Source organism: Periplaneta americana, chromosome 3, assembly GCF_040183065.1.
Source record: "Periplaneta americana isolate PAMFEO1 chromosome 3, P.americana_PAMFEO1_priV1, whole genome shotgun sequence".
NCBI lineage: Eukaryota > Metazoa > Arthropoda > Insecta > Blattodea > Blattidae > Periplaneta > Periplaneta americana.
The window spans coordinates 21,194,119-21,211,918 of record NC_091119.1 but is presented as its reverse complement, the minus strand read 5'-3'; the positions used below and the strand labels follow the sequence as shown (position 1 = coordinate 21,211,918).

General features: G+C 36.8%; 2 protein-coding genes across 2 annotated transcripts in view; both read left to right on the top strand.

Moving 5' to 3' along the window:
* Positions 1-17,800, top strand: part of LOC138695829 (cytochrome P450 9e2-like) — a 449,657-nt gene that overhangs the window by 218,666 nt on the left and 213,191 nt on the right. The window lies entirely within an intron of this gene.
* Positions 1-17,800, top strand: part of LOC138695830 (cytochrome P450 9e2-like) — a 56,037-nt gene that overhangs the window by 28,111 nt on the left and 10,126 nt on the right. Inside the window, exons 5-7 of the mRNA XM_069820098.1 lie at positions 10,232-10,409; positions 13,634-13,855; positions 16,925-17,179. Of these exons, the coding sequence (XP_069676199.1) occupies positions 10,232-10,409; positions 13,634-13,855; positions 16,925-17,179 (655 nt within the window). The remainder of the gene's footprint in view (positions 1-10,231; positions 10,410-13,633; positions 13,856-16,924; positions 17,180-17,800) is intronic.

Here is a 17,800-nt window from a genome sequence, read left to right as displayed (position 1 = left end):
GCGAAAATGATTCAATATTGAAAACTCTTTCGTGACTGGAAAACGCGAACATATTTTTGGAACGTACTGTTTACTATGACCGTAAGGCTACTATGACTGTATATGCGGTCTTGGATCTGTGTGGAGGACGGTTAAACTTCATTAGTAGAAGGGGTGGGAGTGAAGTACATTAAAAAAATTCAGGTATAATAAAAATTGAAATAAAAATAAAATGATGTCCCTTTATAACGTATCCCAAGAACGGCCGGGCAGCTCAGTTGGAAGGGCAACTGGCTATGAAGTGGAAAGTGCCGGGTTCATTCCCAGGTGATGGCAGGACTTTTCTCCAGAACCTCAGAATCCACTCACTCTCCTATCAAATTGAATACCGGGTTTTTCGTGGGGGTAAACATCGATTGAAAAGTGATGCCAACGACACTGCTTTATTCTAGTGACGATGTGACGGAAGCATGGACATCTACCTGCAAGTATCCACGCACCTTCATGCCGTTTAAAGGGAATACCTATACCTTACCTATCCCAGGCATTAACAAGTATCAGAGATCTTATAGGCCTATACATTAAAACGAATTAAGATTATTATTATTTATTTAAATGGTCAGTTTAGACACGGGAATGCAAAACTGTGCTACAATTGTGGCAGACGTCACTAGCCGGAACACGTAACTCATCCCTTCCCTTTAACCCTCGCGTCATTGCACATGGTAGAGGGAGAAGAGATATGTATTCAGTGTGCTTTCCAAACGTCACAGAAACTTCATTAAAGGCCGTGGATTGTGGATGAGGAAACAAATTTTTTCCCCATGCTTCCACCCCTCTCTTCCCCAGTTTTCCATCCCTGGCTTAGAGCTTCAGTAGGGAGTTGATATTTAACGATGGAGGCAGCCAAATTTTCCATACTAAAGCTTACAATATTCGAGAACCAACGTAAACATATTGCACAGGGTGATCCGCAAGTAATGTCATTAATTTCAGGGGGTTATTCTTTGAGACATTTCAAACAGAAAAGTTTAATACAATTTTGCTCGTTTTTGCTTCCTTTCAACATAAAAATTGGTTTATATAAAAAAATTTACCAATATGCTCAATCAGTTTTAAAACTACACAACTTCCATCATCAGGGCAAACTGGTACGACCTGAAAGGTCACGAACTCTATCCCCAGTTGTTTGAAGTAGGCAAGCATAACGGATTCAACAGAGTGAATGACCATGTTGTAAAAAAATATGGAGCCAGAAATGCATATTTGTCACTTAACTGCCTTTTTATACTCTCAAATTTAAGGAGGTTGTAGGGACTCTGGTTGAACATAAGAGTGGATTGAGCAGGCAGAGAATATTCCTCGCTTTTACTGATAATCCCTTTGGAAGAATCTGGTATGCTGGCATATTTATTTTATTTATTAATGTATTTGTTTATTTGCTTATTTGCTTATTTACTTATTTAATTATTTACTTATTTGTTTATTTGTTCATTTGTTTATTTATTTATTTATTTATTTGTTTATTTACTTATTTAATTATTTAATTATTAGTTATTTATTTATTTAGTTATTTAATTATTTACTTATTTATTTGTTTATTTATTTATTTGTTTATTTACTTATTTAATTATTGACTTATTTATTTATTTGTTTATTTGTTTATTTACTTATTTACTTATTTAATTATTTACTTATTTAATTATTTACTTATTTACGTATTTGATTATTTGTTTATTTGTTTATTTGTTTATTTATTTATTTATTTAATTATTTACTTATTTAATTATTTACTTATTTACTTATTTGTTTATTTATTTGTTTATTTACTTATTTAATTATTTACTTATTTATTTATTTGTTTATTTGTTTACTTACTTATTTACTTATTTGATTATTTGTTTATTTATTTGTTTAATTATTTATTAATTTGTTTATTTACTTATTTAATTATTTGATTATTTACTTATTTGATTATTTGATTATTTACTTATTTAATTATTTGATTATTTAATTATTTAATTATTTGATTATTTCATTATTTACTTATCTACTTATTTAATTATTTAATTATTTACTTCTTTACTTGTTTATTTACTTATTTGATTATTTACTTCTTTACTTATTTAATTATTTGATTATTTACTTATTTACTTATTTAATTATTTGATTATTTACTTATTTGTTTATTTAATTATTTGTTTATTTGATTATTTACTTATTCAATTATTTAATTATCTACTTATCTGATTATTTACTTATTTACTTATTTAATTATTTAATTATTTACTTCTTTACTTGTTTATTTACTTATTTGATTATTTACTTATTTGATTATTTAATTACTTGATTATTTGATTATTTAATTACTTAATTGTTTAATTATTTCATTATTTATTTAATTATTTATTTATTTAATTTTTATTTATTTAATTATTTAATTATTTATTTATTTATTTATTCATTTATTCATTTATTCATTTATTCATTTATTTATTTATTCTGGTAGAGTTAAGGCCATGAGGACTTCTCTTCCACACTACCAGAAGTGAAATACATAATGAAACAATAACAAAAATAGTAAAGTCATAGTTACTGACAAAAGAAAATACAAATCTTCTTTGTCGCTTTCGCAATTGTAATCGATCGTTTCCATTCTTCCCAACGTTTCACTTTTGTTTCCACCCATAATTAGACATCCGGCATCCAGCGTGACTCAAAAGACAAATTACACATCCTGTGTTAAATGAAGAAAGCAAGAGACGAGTCGTGACGGTGAGAACAATAAGAACAATTTTGTAAAAAAAATAATAATAAAGCTTCCATCCTATTAAACACTCCGCAAAGAATGGTGAATAAATTTGTTACTCGAGTTTACTTCAGGGCCGCTGTTAACAGTTCGGAAGCCTGTGCGAAGAACACCGCGAAGCTCAATCATTTTAAATTTTAGAGAGAGACAGTGGGAAACAAAAGAATGCAAGTGATTTTTATTTGGAGTTTCTATAGGTACGAAAACAAACAAATGAAATCACAGTTCCTTTTTGTAAGTTTTAAAGTTAACTGAAACATAATAGTACATTATGCAACGAGCCTATAATGAAGGTAATTAAGAAGTGAGTATGGATATTTACCATTATAGGCGAGTTTCATACGACTTTTTATGCTCGACCATATTTCTAACTTGATATTATTAATTGTACATACTAGGTTCAAAAAGTTCCCGGAATTTGCTAGCATCATAGAAACAACGTACCTTAAACACTATTCTACAGCATTCCCTTCAAAATAGTTGCCTTCCGCAACAACACACTTTTGCCAACGCGTGTAGAGTTCCTGGAAGCAGGCCTGGAAGCCATTTTGTGAAACCCGTCTTAGTGCTCTCGTCGCGTTTGCAATAACCTCTTCAGCATTGAATCTCCGTCCTTTCAGATGACTTTTCAGACGGGGAAACAGAAATTAATCAGGTGGTGAGAGATCAGGAGAGTATGGTGAGTGATCCAAAGCAGTTATGTTGTGCCTGGCAAGAAAATTCTTTACAATAATTGCGCGATGAGCAGGTGCATTGTCATGCATAAGGAACCAGTTGTTTTCTACCCACTTTTCTGAACGTTTCCTTCTCACTGCGTCCCAGAGGCGACGGAGGGTTTCTACGTACAATTCTTTCGTTACAGTACGACCTTCTGGAATGAACTCATGGTGCATGAGACCCTGAGAGTCGAAGAAAACTTCCAAAATAACTTTGCTTTAAGTGTGCTTAAATGCGACAGGCTCATGTCAGTAGATTTACTGGCATATGAAAGAACTCCTGCGTGACAAAATTCCGGCACATCCGGCGATGCTGATATAACCTCTGCAGTTGCGAGCGTCGTTAAATAAAACATAACATTTAAAATAACTTTGCCTTTGGAAGTGTCCCTAGGAAATTTTTGCTTCCGAGGAGATGTTTTCGATTTCCACTCAGATGACTGTCGTTTAGGGACTGGGTCGTACAAGTAGCACCAGTTTCATTTTGTTTAAGAAATCACCATCTTCATCAGCCATACTGATCATGTCCCCAGCAAAACACAGAACTTGATGTTTGTACTTTGCTCTGTGGACATAATTACAAAATGCGACGAACAAACAAAACACTATGATAAACAAATGCCTACAACTCAAAACCAATAATTGCCATTATCAACAAACTTTAAGGAAATGACATCATGAATGTTACCAACAAAACAAATGTATAATATCCCTTGTTATATATTAATACGAAAAATGGTAGTAAAATTCCGGGAACTTTTTGAACCTAGTAGTATTTGAGCAATGTTCCGTATGTTGTGAGATGTGCGCACACGCGAAAGTATTGATTTTTTCCGAGGAACAGATGTCCACATTGACCTTGCTAGGCCATAAGAACCTACAGAGATAACATTCAAATAAAATTAGACATTGAAAAACGAGATGACAAATTGAATTTGTTTGAATATTATTTACAATTAACGCTAATTATTATAGTAAAAGAACATAACCTTCTGCGACAGTATTGGATTTCCATCCTCCGTGACTTTTCGCTAATTTTCTTTCGATTGCATATCCGAGAATAATCGATACTTGCGGTTTTATAACGGTAGAAAGCTGACCTGTCATTGGCTGAACAGTTGTAACCTGAGTCGTCATTGGCTGAAAGACCTGACCTTTAATGAGTAGGTGTACTTTAATGACATGCATTAAAGGTCTGCTACCAGGTGTATAATTACTACATTTCGGCATGGTCGAGCATAAACATTATTGAATAATGTCTGATTCAAGCAATTTTGATGAAATGAAAATAATGGAGGAAGCTGTGAAATGAGCAATAGTTCATTACCTGCAAAATCAAAGAACTTATATGAAAAGGCATAAGGGCAATTGAGGGATTTGCCGGAAAAAGGGCGTATACGTCATTATGACGAATTAAGATACATGCAATCTAAGATTTTAAAACGCACCTGAATAAAATGTTATACACACACGCAGCCCTGTCCTGCAGCAGTACAATCACAACAAAATTTCGCTACTATAATTAGCGAATTTTTTTTAACCGTTTTCCCGAAGAAGGGCGTATAGGTCCATCCGCCTTTCTTTCGGCAGAGCCCTCAATTCATGGATTGGAGAAGAATGAAAAATGTTTCGTCATTTTCAGATAAAGTTCTGCTAGTTTAATTTCAGGAATTGTCACAAAAAATGAAATCACCATTACTATGTACAAATTATTCGATGTTGCAGTTTGATTAAAGCATTTAACATCTCGAAATCAATTATATTGATTGAAATAAGACATCTGTATCGATACAGATGAACATTGCATGATAACTACATTTCAGTATGGTCGTAGGAAAACATTGTTTCTGCAATGCATAAATACTAGAGATGAACAACGATCGAGAAAACAAGACTACCAGCGCCCGCAAAGCCGAAAACCCGCACGACAATGTTGTATACGTCGCTTCCCGTCGTTGACGTAAAGACTGCTTGTGAGTGTTTCGAGATGTCAAGATTGATCACTCCCGAAGTCCCGAACGTCAAGCAACCTTCAATCGCAACAGTTGTTTATATCTGACTGAACTTTCATCTACTTTGGCAACTAATATATATGTGTAAACAATCAAGTAGCCTATTTGAAACATCATCTCTACCTTTCAGTGTATAATAATCCGTTATCCAGTCTTTATTTAATTAATAGGCCCTTGTTAAAAGGCTAGGATTTTTTGTCATATGTTTGAGATCAAGTGTGCAATCTCAAGTAAAAAGATATTAACGTTATGCCTTATGTTTCTTAGACAAGCGAATTTGTTTGAGGACTTTTTTTTTCTATTTAGGGGAGAGTCGGGTAGTATCGGACATCGGGTAGTATCGGACAGTGCGTTTCTTTCATCTACCACCATATGGTAGTACCTGAATGATATGGTTACGTTTCTCTATGCGACATCACAGAAACGTAACCATGTCAATCAGTACTATCATCGTGTGGTAGATGAAAGAAACTCACTGTCCGATATTACCCGATGTCCGATACTACCCGACTCTCCCCTACATAACCATATGTAATATCATAATAATAGAACCAGAACATTTTGGTAACTAAGATACTGTTCATTTTTGTCTTTTTTGTCTCATTTAAACATTTATAATGTTATTTATTTCAATGATGTATGTTATTCAAAGTTACGAAATCTTTCCACGCCGACCAAATGCTATTTCGATAATGATGAGCGAGATTCGAAGCGCACGAGAATGACGACACGAGACTCGAAAGACAAATGAAGAGTCCACTGCAAGAATGATGGATGTCATTTGGTGTACATTTTGCAGGAGAAGCAATTGAAAGTTTGAAATGCTTAGCGCTCAAAGCTTAACTGTGATTTTCTGATCATTACTGGACAATGACTATCAGTGTTAATGCCATATAACTCTCTATGTACATTCTATATGTCTTAAGCTATGCATTGACAGTCTTGGTTCATTTTGGACAAGAAAGTGACATCCATCATTCTTGCAGTGGACTCTTCAAATGCAACGAACACAGCGAGCGAGAGCGGCAGTTAGTTTTGTTCATCTCTAATAAATACATTATGAAATATAGAAAAATCCATAATGGGCTTTCATCCCTCCCATCGTATTCTATTAACAAAAAGCAATGACACCTCTTTTCTAACATCCTGTACATAGTGTATACATATGGAGTTGTGAGGATACACGTAGCCTACATTAAAGAGAAGTTTATATTCGGACTTCAAAGAAATTGGTATTGATTTTGGACAGTGTGTGTGTTTAAGTGAGATCATACATACTAAGCCAATTTAATATGCTGAAGTATCTGTAGGCATCTCGCTGTAATTTCAAGGGCGCGGAATGTCGGTTTCTTGTCATCTTCTATAAATACATTAACGCGCGGGTAGAGATTTACGGAAGAGCTGAGAACCATTAGTGTGGGCTGAGTGAAAGTCATGACACACAAATGTACACCACGCCCAACCATGGACATCTAGTGAATAAAATTCTGATTAACTTCGACGTGATCGGGTTATGGGATAGGCCTACCGTAATTTTAAAATCTGCAGATACAGTAAAACCTTGCTAAAACGTACCCTCTATAAAAATGAAACCTGCACAAACGAAAAATAAATTTGGGAACAGAATGATTTCCTATGTAAAATAATAGTCTAAAGCGGAAAACTCCCTAACGCGAAAACGGAATCATTTTTGGGGACAATTTAGGTAAAAAACCTGACTAAAACGGGTAACATTAAGAGTAAATGTTGTTGAAATCTTTCAAACCATTTTTAATTTTGCGATAATGCTATACGAAGCAAGACATAATTTTTTTTTGTGTGACTGTACATGCAATGATCTGGAAGACTTTCGCTATTCTTTGTCAGGCTTTCGGGGTGAAGCTTCTCTAACCATGTCACAATTCTGTGCTTACTGTCAAAGACCCGGGCAGGTTACTGACCTCCTGTACCGTTACCTCTTCCAACTCTCTTGCATTTTCTTTCATTTATTCTCAGTTTTGTGCCAACAAGTCAATACAGTGATAAAGGACAGTGCGAGTAGAATAAAACTGTGAATAACTGTAGTGTAGTGTCAATTTAGTTTCACATTTCCGTTTATTTATTCTGAGTTTTGTGTTGATATGCCAATACAGTGTTAAATAACAGTGCGAATAAAGTAAACCTGTGCGATTTAATAAAAAGCCTAGATGACCAGTTCTATCATGGAAGAGTGGCTTCATAACTTTAATGGAGCAATGAAACGTCAAGGTCGTAAGGTCATACTGTTTTTAGACAGTGCAATTTGCCATCCAAGGATTGATTTGTCTAACGTGAAGTTAATCTATTTTCCATCAAACACAACTTCAGTTACACAACCGATTCTGAATTGATGTAGGACGCGAAGGAAATGCAGGCAGACAGACAGACAGACATATATAGATAGATAGATAGATAGATAGATAGATAGATAGATAGATAGATAGATAGATAGATAGATAGATAGATAGATAGATAGATAGATAGATAGATAGATAGATAGATAGATAGATAGATAGATAGATAGGCAGGCAGGCAGGCAGACAGACAGACATATATAGATAGATAGATAGATAGATAGATAGATAGATAGATAGATAGATAGATAGATAGATAGATAGATAGATAGATAGATAGATAGATAGATAGATAGATAGATAGATAGATAGATAGATAGATAGATAGATAGATAGATAGATAGATAGATAGATAGATAGATAGGCAGGCAGGCAGACAGACAGACATATATAGATAGATAGATAGATAGATAGATAGATAGATAGATAGATAGATAGATAGATAGATAGATAGATAGATAGATAGATAGATAGATAGATAGATAGATAGATAGATAGATAGATAGATAGATAGATAGATAGATAGATAGATAGATAGATAGATAGATAGATAGATAGATAGATAGATAGATAGATAGATAGATAGATAGATAGGCAGGCAGGCAGGCAGGCAGACAGACAGACAGACAGACATATATAGATAGATAGATAGATAGATAGATAGATAGATAGATAGATAGATAGATAGATAGATAGATAGATAGATAGATAGATAGATAGATAGATAGATAGATAGATAGATAGATAGATAGATAGATAGGCAGGCAGGCAGGCAGGCAGGCAGGCAGGCAGGCAGGCAGGCAGGCAGGCAGGCAGGCAGGCAGGCAGGCAGGCAGGCAGGCAGGCAGATAGATAGATAGATAGATAGATAGATAGATAGATAGACAGATAGATAGATAGGCTGCAATTACGTAAGTTAATAATTATGAAAATAAAATTCACTTTGCATGTACTGTAGTAACTTTTATTTAAAATTATTTCTTCATTGTGTTCTTCCTATAGTGAGCATAATGCAGTAATCTTAGTTTTGCCAGTACTCAACTCTTTGTAAAGCGAAAACCTGTGAAAAGGGAAAAAAAAATCTGGAACGATCGTGTTTCGTTTTAGGGAGCTTTTACTGTAGTATACCGTGTCAGTTCCTTGTAGTCATACAGTTTTCAGATGGTGTAGTTTTGAAGCTCTCTAATTTTGGAGTCGATAAGATTCAAACTCTTAAAAGCAACGCCCGGATTTTGATAATATCACTTGTTTTTAATCATTTATTCAGAATTCTATATTTTTGTAAATTTCCGTTATGTTTCTCACATTATAAGACGCAAAATTCATAGAATATATTTTTTTTCGAACTTGATGTCATTTTTATTTGTTTATTATACGAATTATAAAGATCAAGTGATGCTGCGAAAATTATATTTCAATATTTTCACGGAAATATGAGCTTTCAGCACCTTTGATACGGAAGACGTGTTTTTAGTTATGTTGTCTGTGTATAGGGATTTCTGCTGTACTCATTCGTTCATATGATAGTGTTCTGCCCAAGAACAGGTCTTTCACTGCAAACTCAGAATTCTCCAATCTTTCCTATTTTCTGCCTTCCTCTTAGTCTCCACATAATTGTAATCTACATATCTTAATGTCGTCTATCATCCGAAATCTTCTTCTGCCCCGAACTATTCTCCCATTCACCAATCCTTCCAGTGCATCCTTCACTAGGCAGTTCCTTCTCAGCTGGTAACACAGCCAATTTCTTTTCCTCTTCCTGATCATTTTCAGCATCATTCTTTTTTCACCCACTCTTTCCAACACAGCTTCGTTTATTATTCTGTTTGTTCATTTCACATGCTCCATTCCTCTCCATATCCACATTTCAAATGCTTTTAGTCGCTTCTCTTCACTTCGTAATGTCGATGTTTCTACCCCCATACAATGCCACACTCCATACAACATACTTCACTAGTCTCTTCCTTAGTTCTTTCTCCAGAGGTCCGCAGAAGAAGCTCTTTTTTCTATTAAAACCTTCCTTTGTCATTGCTATTCTCCTTTTGACTATCTGGCAGCAGCTCATGTTACTGCTTATAGTATATTCCAAGTATTTGAAGCTGTCCACTTGCTCTACTGCCTCATTTAGAATTCACAAGTTTGTCTTCTTTACTTTTTTCCCTATGACCATGGTCTTCGTCTTGTTGGCATTTGTCTTCATCCCATACTGCTCAGAGCTGTCATTAAGTGTACCCTATCGTTACTTTCAATCTTCAGGGTTATTTCACTTCCAGTCTGTATATTGCATTTGCATTTATGAAAAGGGTGACTTATGTACGAAGTACTACTTATACTTGTTTACAGATCTTGGGAGTGACTCTGATACCCAAGAAGGTGACGGAGTTCTTCAGAACGATGATCCACGATACCATAGCGACGAGGGAACGCGAGAGCATTGTTAGGCCCGACATGATTCAGCTGCTCATGCAGGCCAAAAAGGATGCGCCGTCGGAGAACGTCAAAGACGTCGACAAAAAACACGGTACGAGCCAAGCAGCATGGATGGGTAGTATTTAGTAGTATTTATTTATGTAACCTGGTAGAGATAAGGACATCAGGCCTTCTCTGCCCCTCTACCAGGGAATTACAACTATAATATGAAGAATAAAATTACAATTAATATTAAATTTACAATTACGATTACAATAAAAATTAAAGTACGACAAGATTACCTGATTAATGAAAGCTAGACAATTTACCATAAAAGTTAAGAACAAAGAATATTTTTGTATTTACTGAATTACAAATTAAACCTAGAATAACAAAATTCTATAGTGATGAAATTACCATATATTGAGATATTTTGTGATACGAGTCACAATTACTGACCAAGCGCCTAGTAAGTTTGCGTTTGAATTCAATTTTATTTCGACAGTCCCTGATGCTAGCAGGTAGCGAATTCCAGAGTCTTGGCAGGGCTATTGTGAAAGAGGATGAGTATGAGGAGGTGCGATGGGATGGTGTTGTTAGTATTGTTTCATGGCGAGAGCGTGTGTTCAAATTGTGGTGGGAAGAAAGGTAAGTGAAGCGAGACGACAGGTACGAAGGAATAGAAGAGTTCAAGATTTCGAAGAGAAGGAGAAGTGAATGTAAATTTATTTTCTTATCTAGTTTAAGCCAACCTATTGTTTGCAGGGATGGAGTAATATGATCATATTTTCGAACATTACTTACAAAACGTACACACAAATTATGAGCACGTTGAAGTTTCGTTTTGTTGTCGCTGGAGAGGTCAGTCAGTAAAATGTCAGCATAGTCAAAATAGGGAAATACAAGCGTCTGCACATTGGGTGGGTGGATTGATGGAAGCTCCGAAGTGGCTAGAGATCAAGATTTAGTGCATGTAGTCATGGAGACAAGGTCTCTTGATAATTTTACTTAACGACGCCATCTGCAAGGATTATTTAAAATCGAAATTCAACATAGGTGACAAATGGCCAAAAATGTTGACTGGAGCCCTCTATTAGGGACAGAGTTGCAAACTTTTTTTTTTGTCAGGGGTAATATTTCTATTTAAAAAAGTTGCGACCAACTGACCACAACTGTAATAGAAGGTGTTAAGCCTTGGGCTTTCTGAACTGACGCAAACGAGATACGAGGTGTGAGGCCCGCCTCGCACAAATCCGAATTACACAAGAGATAGCGAGTGGTTTCTATAACAGCGAGATCCGAGGTCTGCGCACCTCGCAGCTATAGAAACCACTCACTATCTCTCGTGTAGTCCGGATCCGCCTTGCACCTCGCATGCGTCGGTTCAAAAAAACCAAGGCTTTAGGAATTTCTTGAAATATAAAATCATTTCAAGTGACATCCGCATATGTTCAAGTTCCGTAACTTACGAATGCACGTTATTATTCACTGCAAAGATCACGACGAAAATGAACATCACGGCTCAAGCATTTGTTTACTAGTATAGCTTCAGAATGTCGGGAGTTGACTGTACTCCACGAACACGCAGCGACGACCTGTTTGTTTATATCCTTATCCGTTGCATTACCTGTGTTCGGCGTACTATATACCCAATGTGTCTTTAACTTCAGTCTTTAGGTAGCTGGAATACGAAGCCTAGTTATTTGGATTGACTGACTGATTCATTGAACAATGTTTAAAGGTAAAAGGTAAAGGTAAAGGTCTCCCCGTAACATGCCATGAAGGCACTTGGGGGGCATGGAGGTAGAGCCCCATGCTTTCCATGACCTCGGCACTAGAATGAGGTGGTGTGGTCGGCACCACGCTCTGACCGTCTTTTACCTCCGGGAAAGACCCGGTACTCAATTTTATAGGAGGCTGAGTGAACCTCGGGGCCGTTCTGAAAGTTTGGCAACGAGAAAAAATCCTGTCACCACCTGGGATCGAACCCCGGACCTTCCAGTCCATAGCCAGCTGCTCTACCAACTGAGCGTTTAAAGACTACTTAATTCGGACCATGAGCAATTTCACAAATATCTTTTCCTGTTCGTCAATTCATAATCATTCTACCATTACACTAGCTCTTTTATGACAACTATAGGCAGTGGCGCCAACTTATATGGGCCCGTGGGGCCTGAGTCCACCCAATAATTTGTCGTCTTATTATTATTATTATTATTATTATTATTATTATTATTATTATCAACATTACCGTCATCATCATCTCTGTACGTCGACTCTTTTTCAGCAGATGTACGAATAATACGGTTAGATCTTCAATTTAAACTCACAGATTTACAATGTGATGTTAAATGAAAGCTAGATGTGAGGACTTGACAAATGTTGAACTTTTCAAATCTTTGCCAAAAAATAAATATCCAAAGCTTCGTTCTTTCGCTTGCTCTGTTGAAGCCATGTTCGCTACAACTTACGTTTGTGAAAGAAATATTTTCAACAATGAAAATAGTAAAAACCAAATTTAGATCACGACTGACAAATACGTTCGGGTGCTATTCATAGACATTTCGCTAGCCTGCGCTAAGAGCGTGCTAAACTAGCCCCGGCTATCGACTGATTACTTGTACGGGATTCATATCATATCATATCATATCATATCATATCATATCATATCATATCATATCATATATCATATATCATATCATATATCATATCGCTAACACCGGTTTATGAATACGAAAAACGTAAGTTCGCTGATCATCCACCGGAAGCCCGCACTTAGAATGTCTATGAATACGGCCCTTCGTCATCAACTACGACTGACAGTAAGTGACATAATTCCTGTTTTTGAAACTTTGTCGCAGACAGTTAATTTTATGTTGTGATAATGTGTCCTATATTTTCTTGTTTATTTCTTCTTTCGTTACGCGTACTAAACATTAGTTTGTAACCGTATACTGTATAAAAATTGTATTTAAATGCTTGACGTAAGGAAAATGAAATCCGTTAATAAGTCAGACAGTTGCTTCACTTCCCCTTCGGGTGTCCGCCTTCCTCCATAGGTGCTATGCACGTTGCAGGTTACACAGTGGCTCGGCGCACGATCACATTTTCGCCACGGGTGCATTAAAGGGAGGATTTATGAGATTCTTTTGGGAAATTATGATCAAGTGTTTGAGCTCACCCAATGTTTTTAAAAAGTTGGCGCCACTGACTATAGACCTATGAATGAATGAATGAATGAATGAATGAATGAATGAATGAGTACCGGAACAAAAGCCTGTGTTGTCAATATTTTAGATTTCCATCGATTATACAGATATTGATATTTGTCAACAGAACTGGATAACGACGACATCACTGCGCAAGCTCTGATGTTCTTCCTCGATGGCTGCGATACAACGTCCACCCTCCTGTGCTTCGCCTCGCACCAGCTAGCAGTCCACCCTGACATACAAGAACGTCTGCAACACGAGATCGACGAGACACTGCGGGAAGGAGGCGGCAAGTTCACGTACGAGGCGATCAACGGCATGAAATACCTCGACATGGTCGTGTCCGGTGAGCAGCCGACGCATTCTGGTATCACCTTGCAGCAGCCACTTCGTTACCTTATACTTTGTTTCTCATTACACAAAGTGACGCTGCAAAACTAATCGATTATCTTTTCCGTGGAAAATCACGTTTACAAGATCTATAATCTTGAATCTTTAATTTTTGGCACGTCTACCTGTAAGTTACATACATGATTTCTACTAAGCTACCAGTCCGATTTATTAGATCGTAGGCCTATCAAAAGTTATTTTTCTGTAACTGTGCTTCGCTAAATTCATACAGATTTAATCGACCCTGTTTAGACACAACCTCAAATTGGTGGAGTTGGCGATTAGCGTCGTGCATTTCAAGCTCTACGTTCGGTTCAAGTTTGTCGAGCGTGACAAGAACCGAAGTCTGCTTTGAAGAAGCGGGTCTGTCACAGCTCGCTCGAACTTGCGCCTTGTATGATCTGTGCCCTTGAAGTTCGCCGGCTTCTCCTGCCCTCCCTTCCCATCTCATCATGCTTTTAGCGGAGTAAAGATTTTAGAACAATTGACGCGCTGACATGGGAAAGGTAGTAACTGCCAAAAACAAAATTTTTCAGGGGAAGCAAAAAACACGAACACTTTCTCACTTACATTATTACAGAAACTGCTTTAAATGAAAGGCATACACTCATGTTTGTGTTACATATGAAATTTGAAAAGTCTGGCACAGACTTATCTGTGAAATCCTATTTTATGAAAATACAACATTGAAATCACTCCTTAGCCAAACTGAGAATTAACGTTATTTATACATTATGCACAAATTTTTCGGTAAAATGCATGATACTTTTCATCGAGGAAATCTAACATAGATAACAAGTCTCTCTTTTTGGCATCAGGGACGACTGGTCTTCTTTCAAGGCGTTGCAAGCACTACAAGTTAGTGATTGACGTTAATGACTGTCCTTTCTTAAAAATCCTGTGCTGTCCACATTTCAAGGTCATTAAATGACTGTCTTGTTTTTATTAGAGGAAAATCAGCTCTTGAGAATCTAATCCAGTTGAAGGTGCTGATTTTGATAGGAGTTGTATTAAAAAACTTGTCACACTCTGCAGAAAAGTCGAAGAAATCCTCATCCTTCATCATTATTACATTATTAGGCCTTACCTCTTCTGGAACCATGGTCTTGCATCTTTTTTTTCTCTCTCTCTCTCTCTCTCTATGATGCCAAATTCCCTATCACATGGCATGTAGGAATGTTCTGAAGCCAGGAATTTCAAGTCCACTGAATCAAAATGTTTCTTGGAAATAATGTAAATCAGGACCATTAGAATCATCCGATTCTTATTCTGCCCTGCACAGTTATCAGCCCATATTTGTCTAGACACACTCTGATGTTGTAAAACCTTCTCCGCGCCAACAGCTGTGCACATACAACTTACAACATCTAGTGACTACGTTTCCAACTTCGTTTCATTACATACGGACATACTACCTTCCCTGTACCATTGACATGGCCATTTACTACCTTCTCAATGAAAAACCTAAAAATTCGAATTTTTGGCAGTTACGACCTTTCCCATGTCAATGCCTCAATTCTTGTTAAATTTTGTTTAGATGTAAAGACAGGTAATTTGTATTACAAAAATATGATTAAACATCGACAGAAATATACGTACAGAGGCCTACAGGTACATCATATTATGTTTCGAAAATACATGACAGCTGTTACTACCAATTACGGACAGAAAATAGCTATAATTACATTCTTCACATAATATTCAAATTAATCACAGTTGCTCGGTAACAATATTTGTGCGAGATCGTGCGTATTTGCTTGCTTTCCGCACAAAACCAATACGCGGTAAGTGTGAAATACCACATTCAGTATTCCCAACGCAACACACAACAATTTTCCTATTCTTACCACTTAAGCGTCATATTCATTTTACTGCTTTAGGCTTTTAACATATTATTTTTAAAGACGTTCAATATAGTAATAATTATAAATTGGAAACTTACCACTGCAATTTCGCCTAAATTGCACTGTTAAATATTTGCAAAAATTAAGTAAACTCTAAATCATTACATAACCTTACCGTTTGTTTTAAATGTTAAATGTTATGTTTTATTTAACGACGCTCGCAACTGCAGAGGTTATATCAGCGTCGCCGGATGTGCCGGAATTTTGTCCCACAGGAGTTCTTTTACATGCCAGTAAATCTATTGACATGAGCCTGTCGCATTTAAGCACACTTAAATGCCATCGACCTGGCCCGGGATCGAACCCGCAACCTTGGGCATAGAAGGCCAGCGCTATACCAACTCGCCAACCACGTCGACCCGTTTGTTTTAAGTTCGCATTTATGGACTGGGGAAAAAAAAAAGACAGACGTATATCACGGCCTGCTGGAGTATAGTAAACACAGAAAACATTTTATAGGAACAATGTTGAAGATAGATATATTTGTTTTGCAAAGTTGCCGTCATTGAACAGAAACCAAGACGGAGATTTCATTGCAACTAATTAGAAATTCCTCTTTCAGGTATGTAATAAACGATCTTCGCACAAAATAATGTACGATACACGAGCGGTATGTTTGTTTTCATGTTCTCGGAAATTAAAAAAGCTCGACTACGTTTCGCTTTTTCAATCTTTTCCTCGAACATGAAAACGTCAACATGCCGCTCTTGTAACGTATATTACTATTGTGTGACTATACGGATGATGAAAGTATTAGCGACGTGCATTACAAGCACTATGTACGATTCAAGTTAGTCGAGTATGAGGAAATTCGACCGACATTCGCTGAGGTTCGTTCTGCAGAAGAAACCCTGTCGTGTTTTTTCCACCTTGTTATAAAAATATTCACTGTCTTCCACTCTCATGCAAGATATGTGTTCAAATCCTTAAGCGGTATAAAATAGTGTCCTGCAATGTTCGAACATGTGAGAGGTAACCAAGACATTACAAACTTCGTCTTACGTCATATTTAATATGAATAATTAATAGCAAAATTTATGCTAAACTACTTACTACAGGCCTCACCGAGGATTTCGGACACCAGCCGCTACTAATACGAGTATGTACATTTGTTTCCGCAGAGACGTTGAGGATGTTTCCGCCCGCTGTTGTCGGGGATCGCCTCTGCGTAAAACCCTACACGCTGGAGGTGGAGCCACCCCTGGAACTGCAGCCCGGCGACACCCTCTTCATCCCCATCTATGGATTGCACCACGATCCAGATCACTTTCCGGACCCCGAGAGATTCGACCCTGAACGCTTCAGTGACGAAAACAAGAACAAGGTCAATCCTCTCGCGTATCTGCCTTTCGGAGCGGGTCCCCGGAGCTGCATAGGTGAGAGTTTACGTTATTATTACTACTTACTTACAAATGGCTTTTAAGGAACCCAGAGGTTCATTGCCGCCCTCACATAACCCCGCCATTGGTCCCTATCCTGTGCAAGATTAATCCAGTCCCTACCATCATATCCCACCTCCCTCAAATCCATTTTAATATTATCTTCCCATCTACGTCTCGGCGTTCCCAAAGGTCTTTTCCCCTCTGGCCTCCCAACTAACACTCTATATGCATTTCTGGAAACACTCATACGTGCTACATGCCCTGCCCTTATCCAACATCTGGATTTAATGTTCCTAATTATGTCAGGTGAAGAATACAATGCGTGCAGTTCTGCGTTGTGTAACTTTCTCCATTCTCCTGTAACTTCATCCCGCTTAGCCCCAAATATTTTCCTTAAGCACCTTATTCTCAAAGACCCTTAATCTCTGTTCCTCTCTCAAAATGAGAATCCACGTTTCACAACCATACAGAACAACGGGTAATATAAATGTTTTATAAATTCTAACTTTAAGATTTTTTGACAGCAGATTACTTGAAAAAGCTTCTCAACCGAATAACAACAGGCATTTCCCATATTTATTCTGCGTTTTATTTCCTCCCGAGTGTGATTTACAT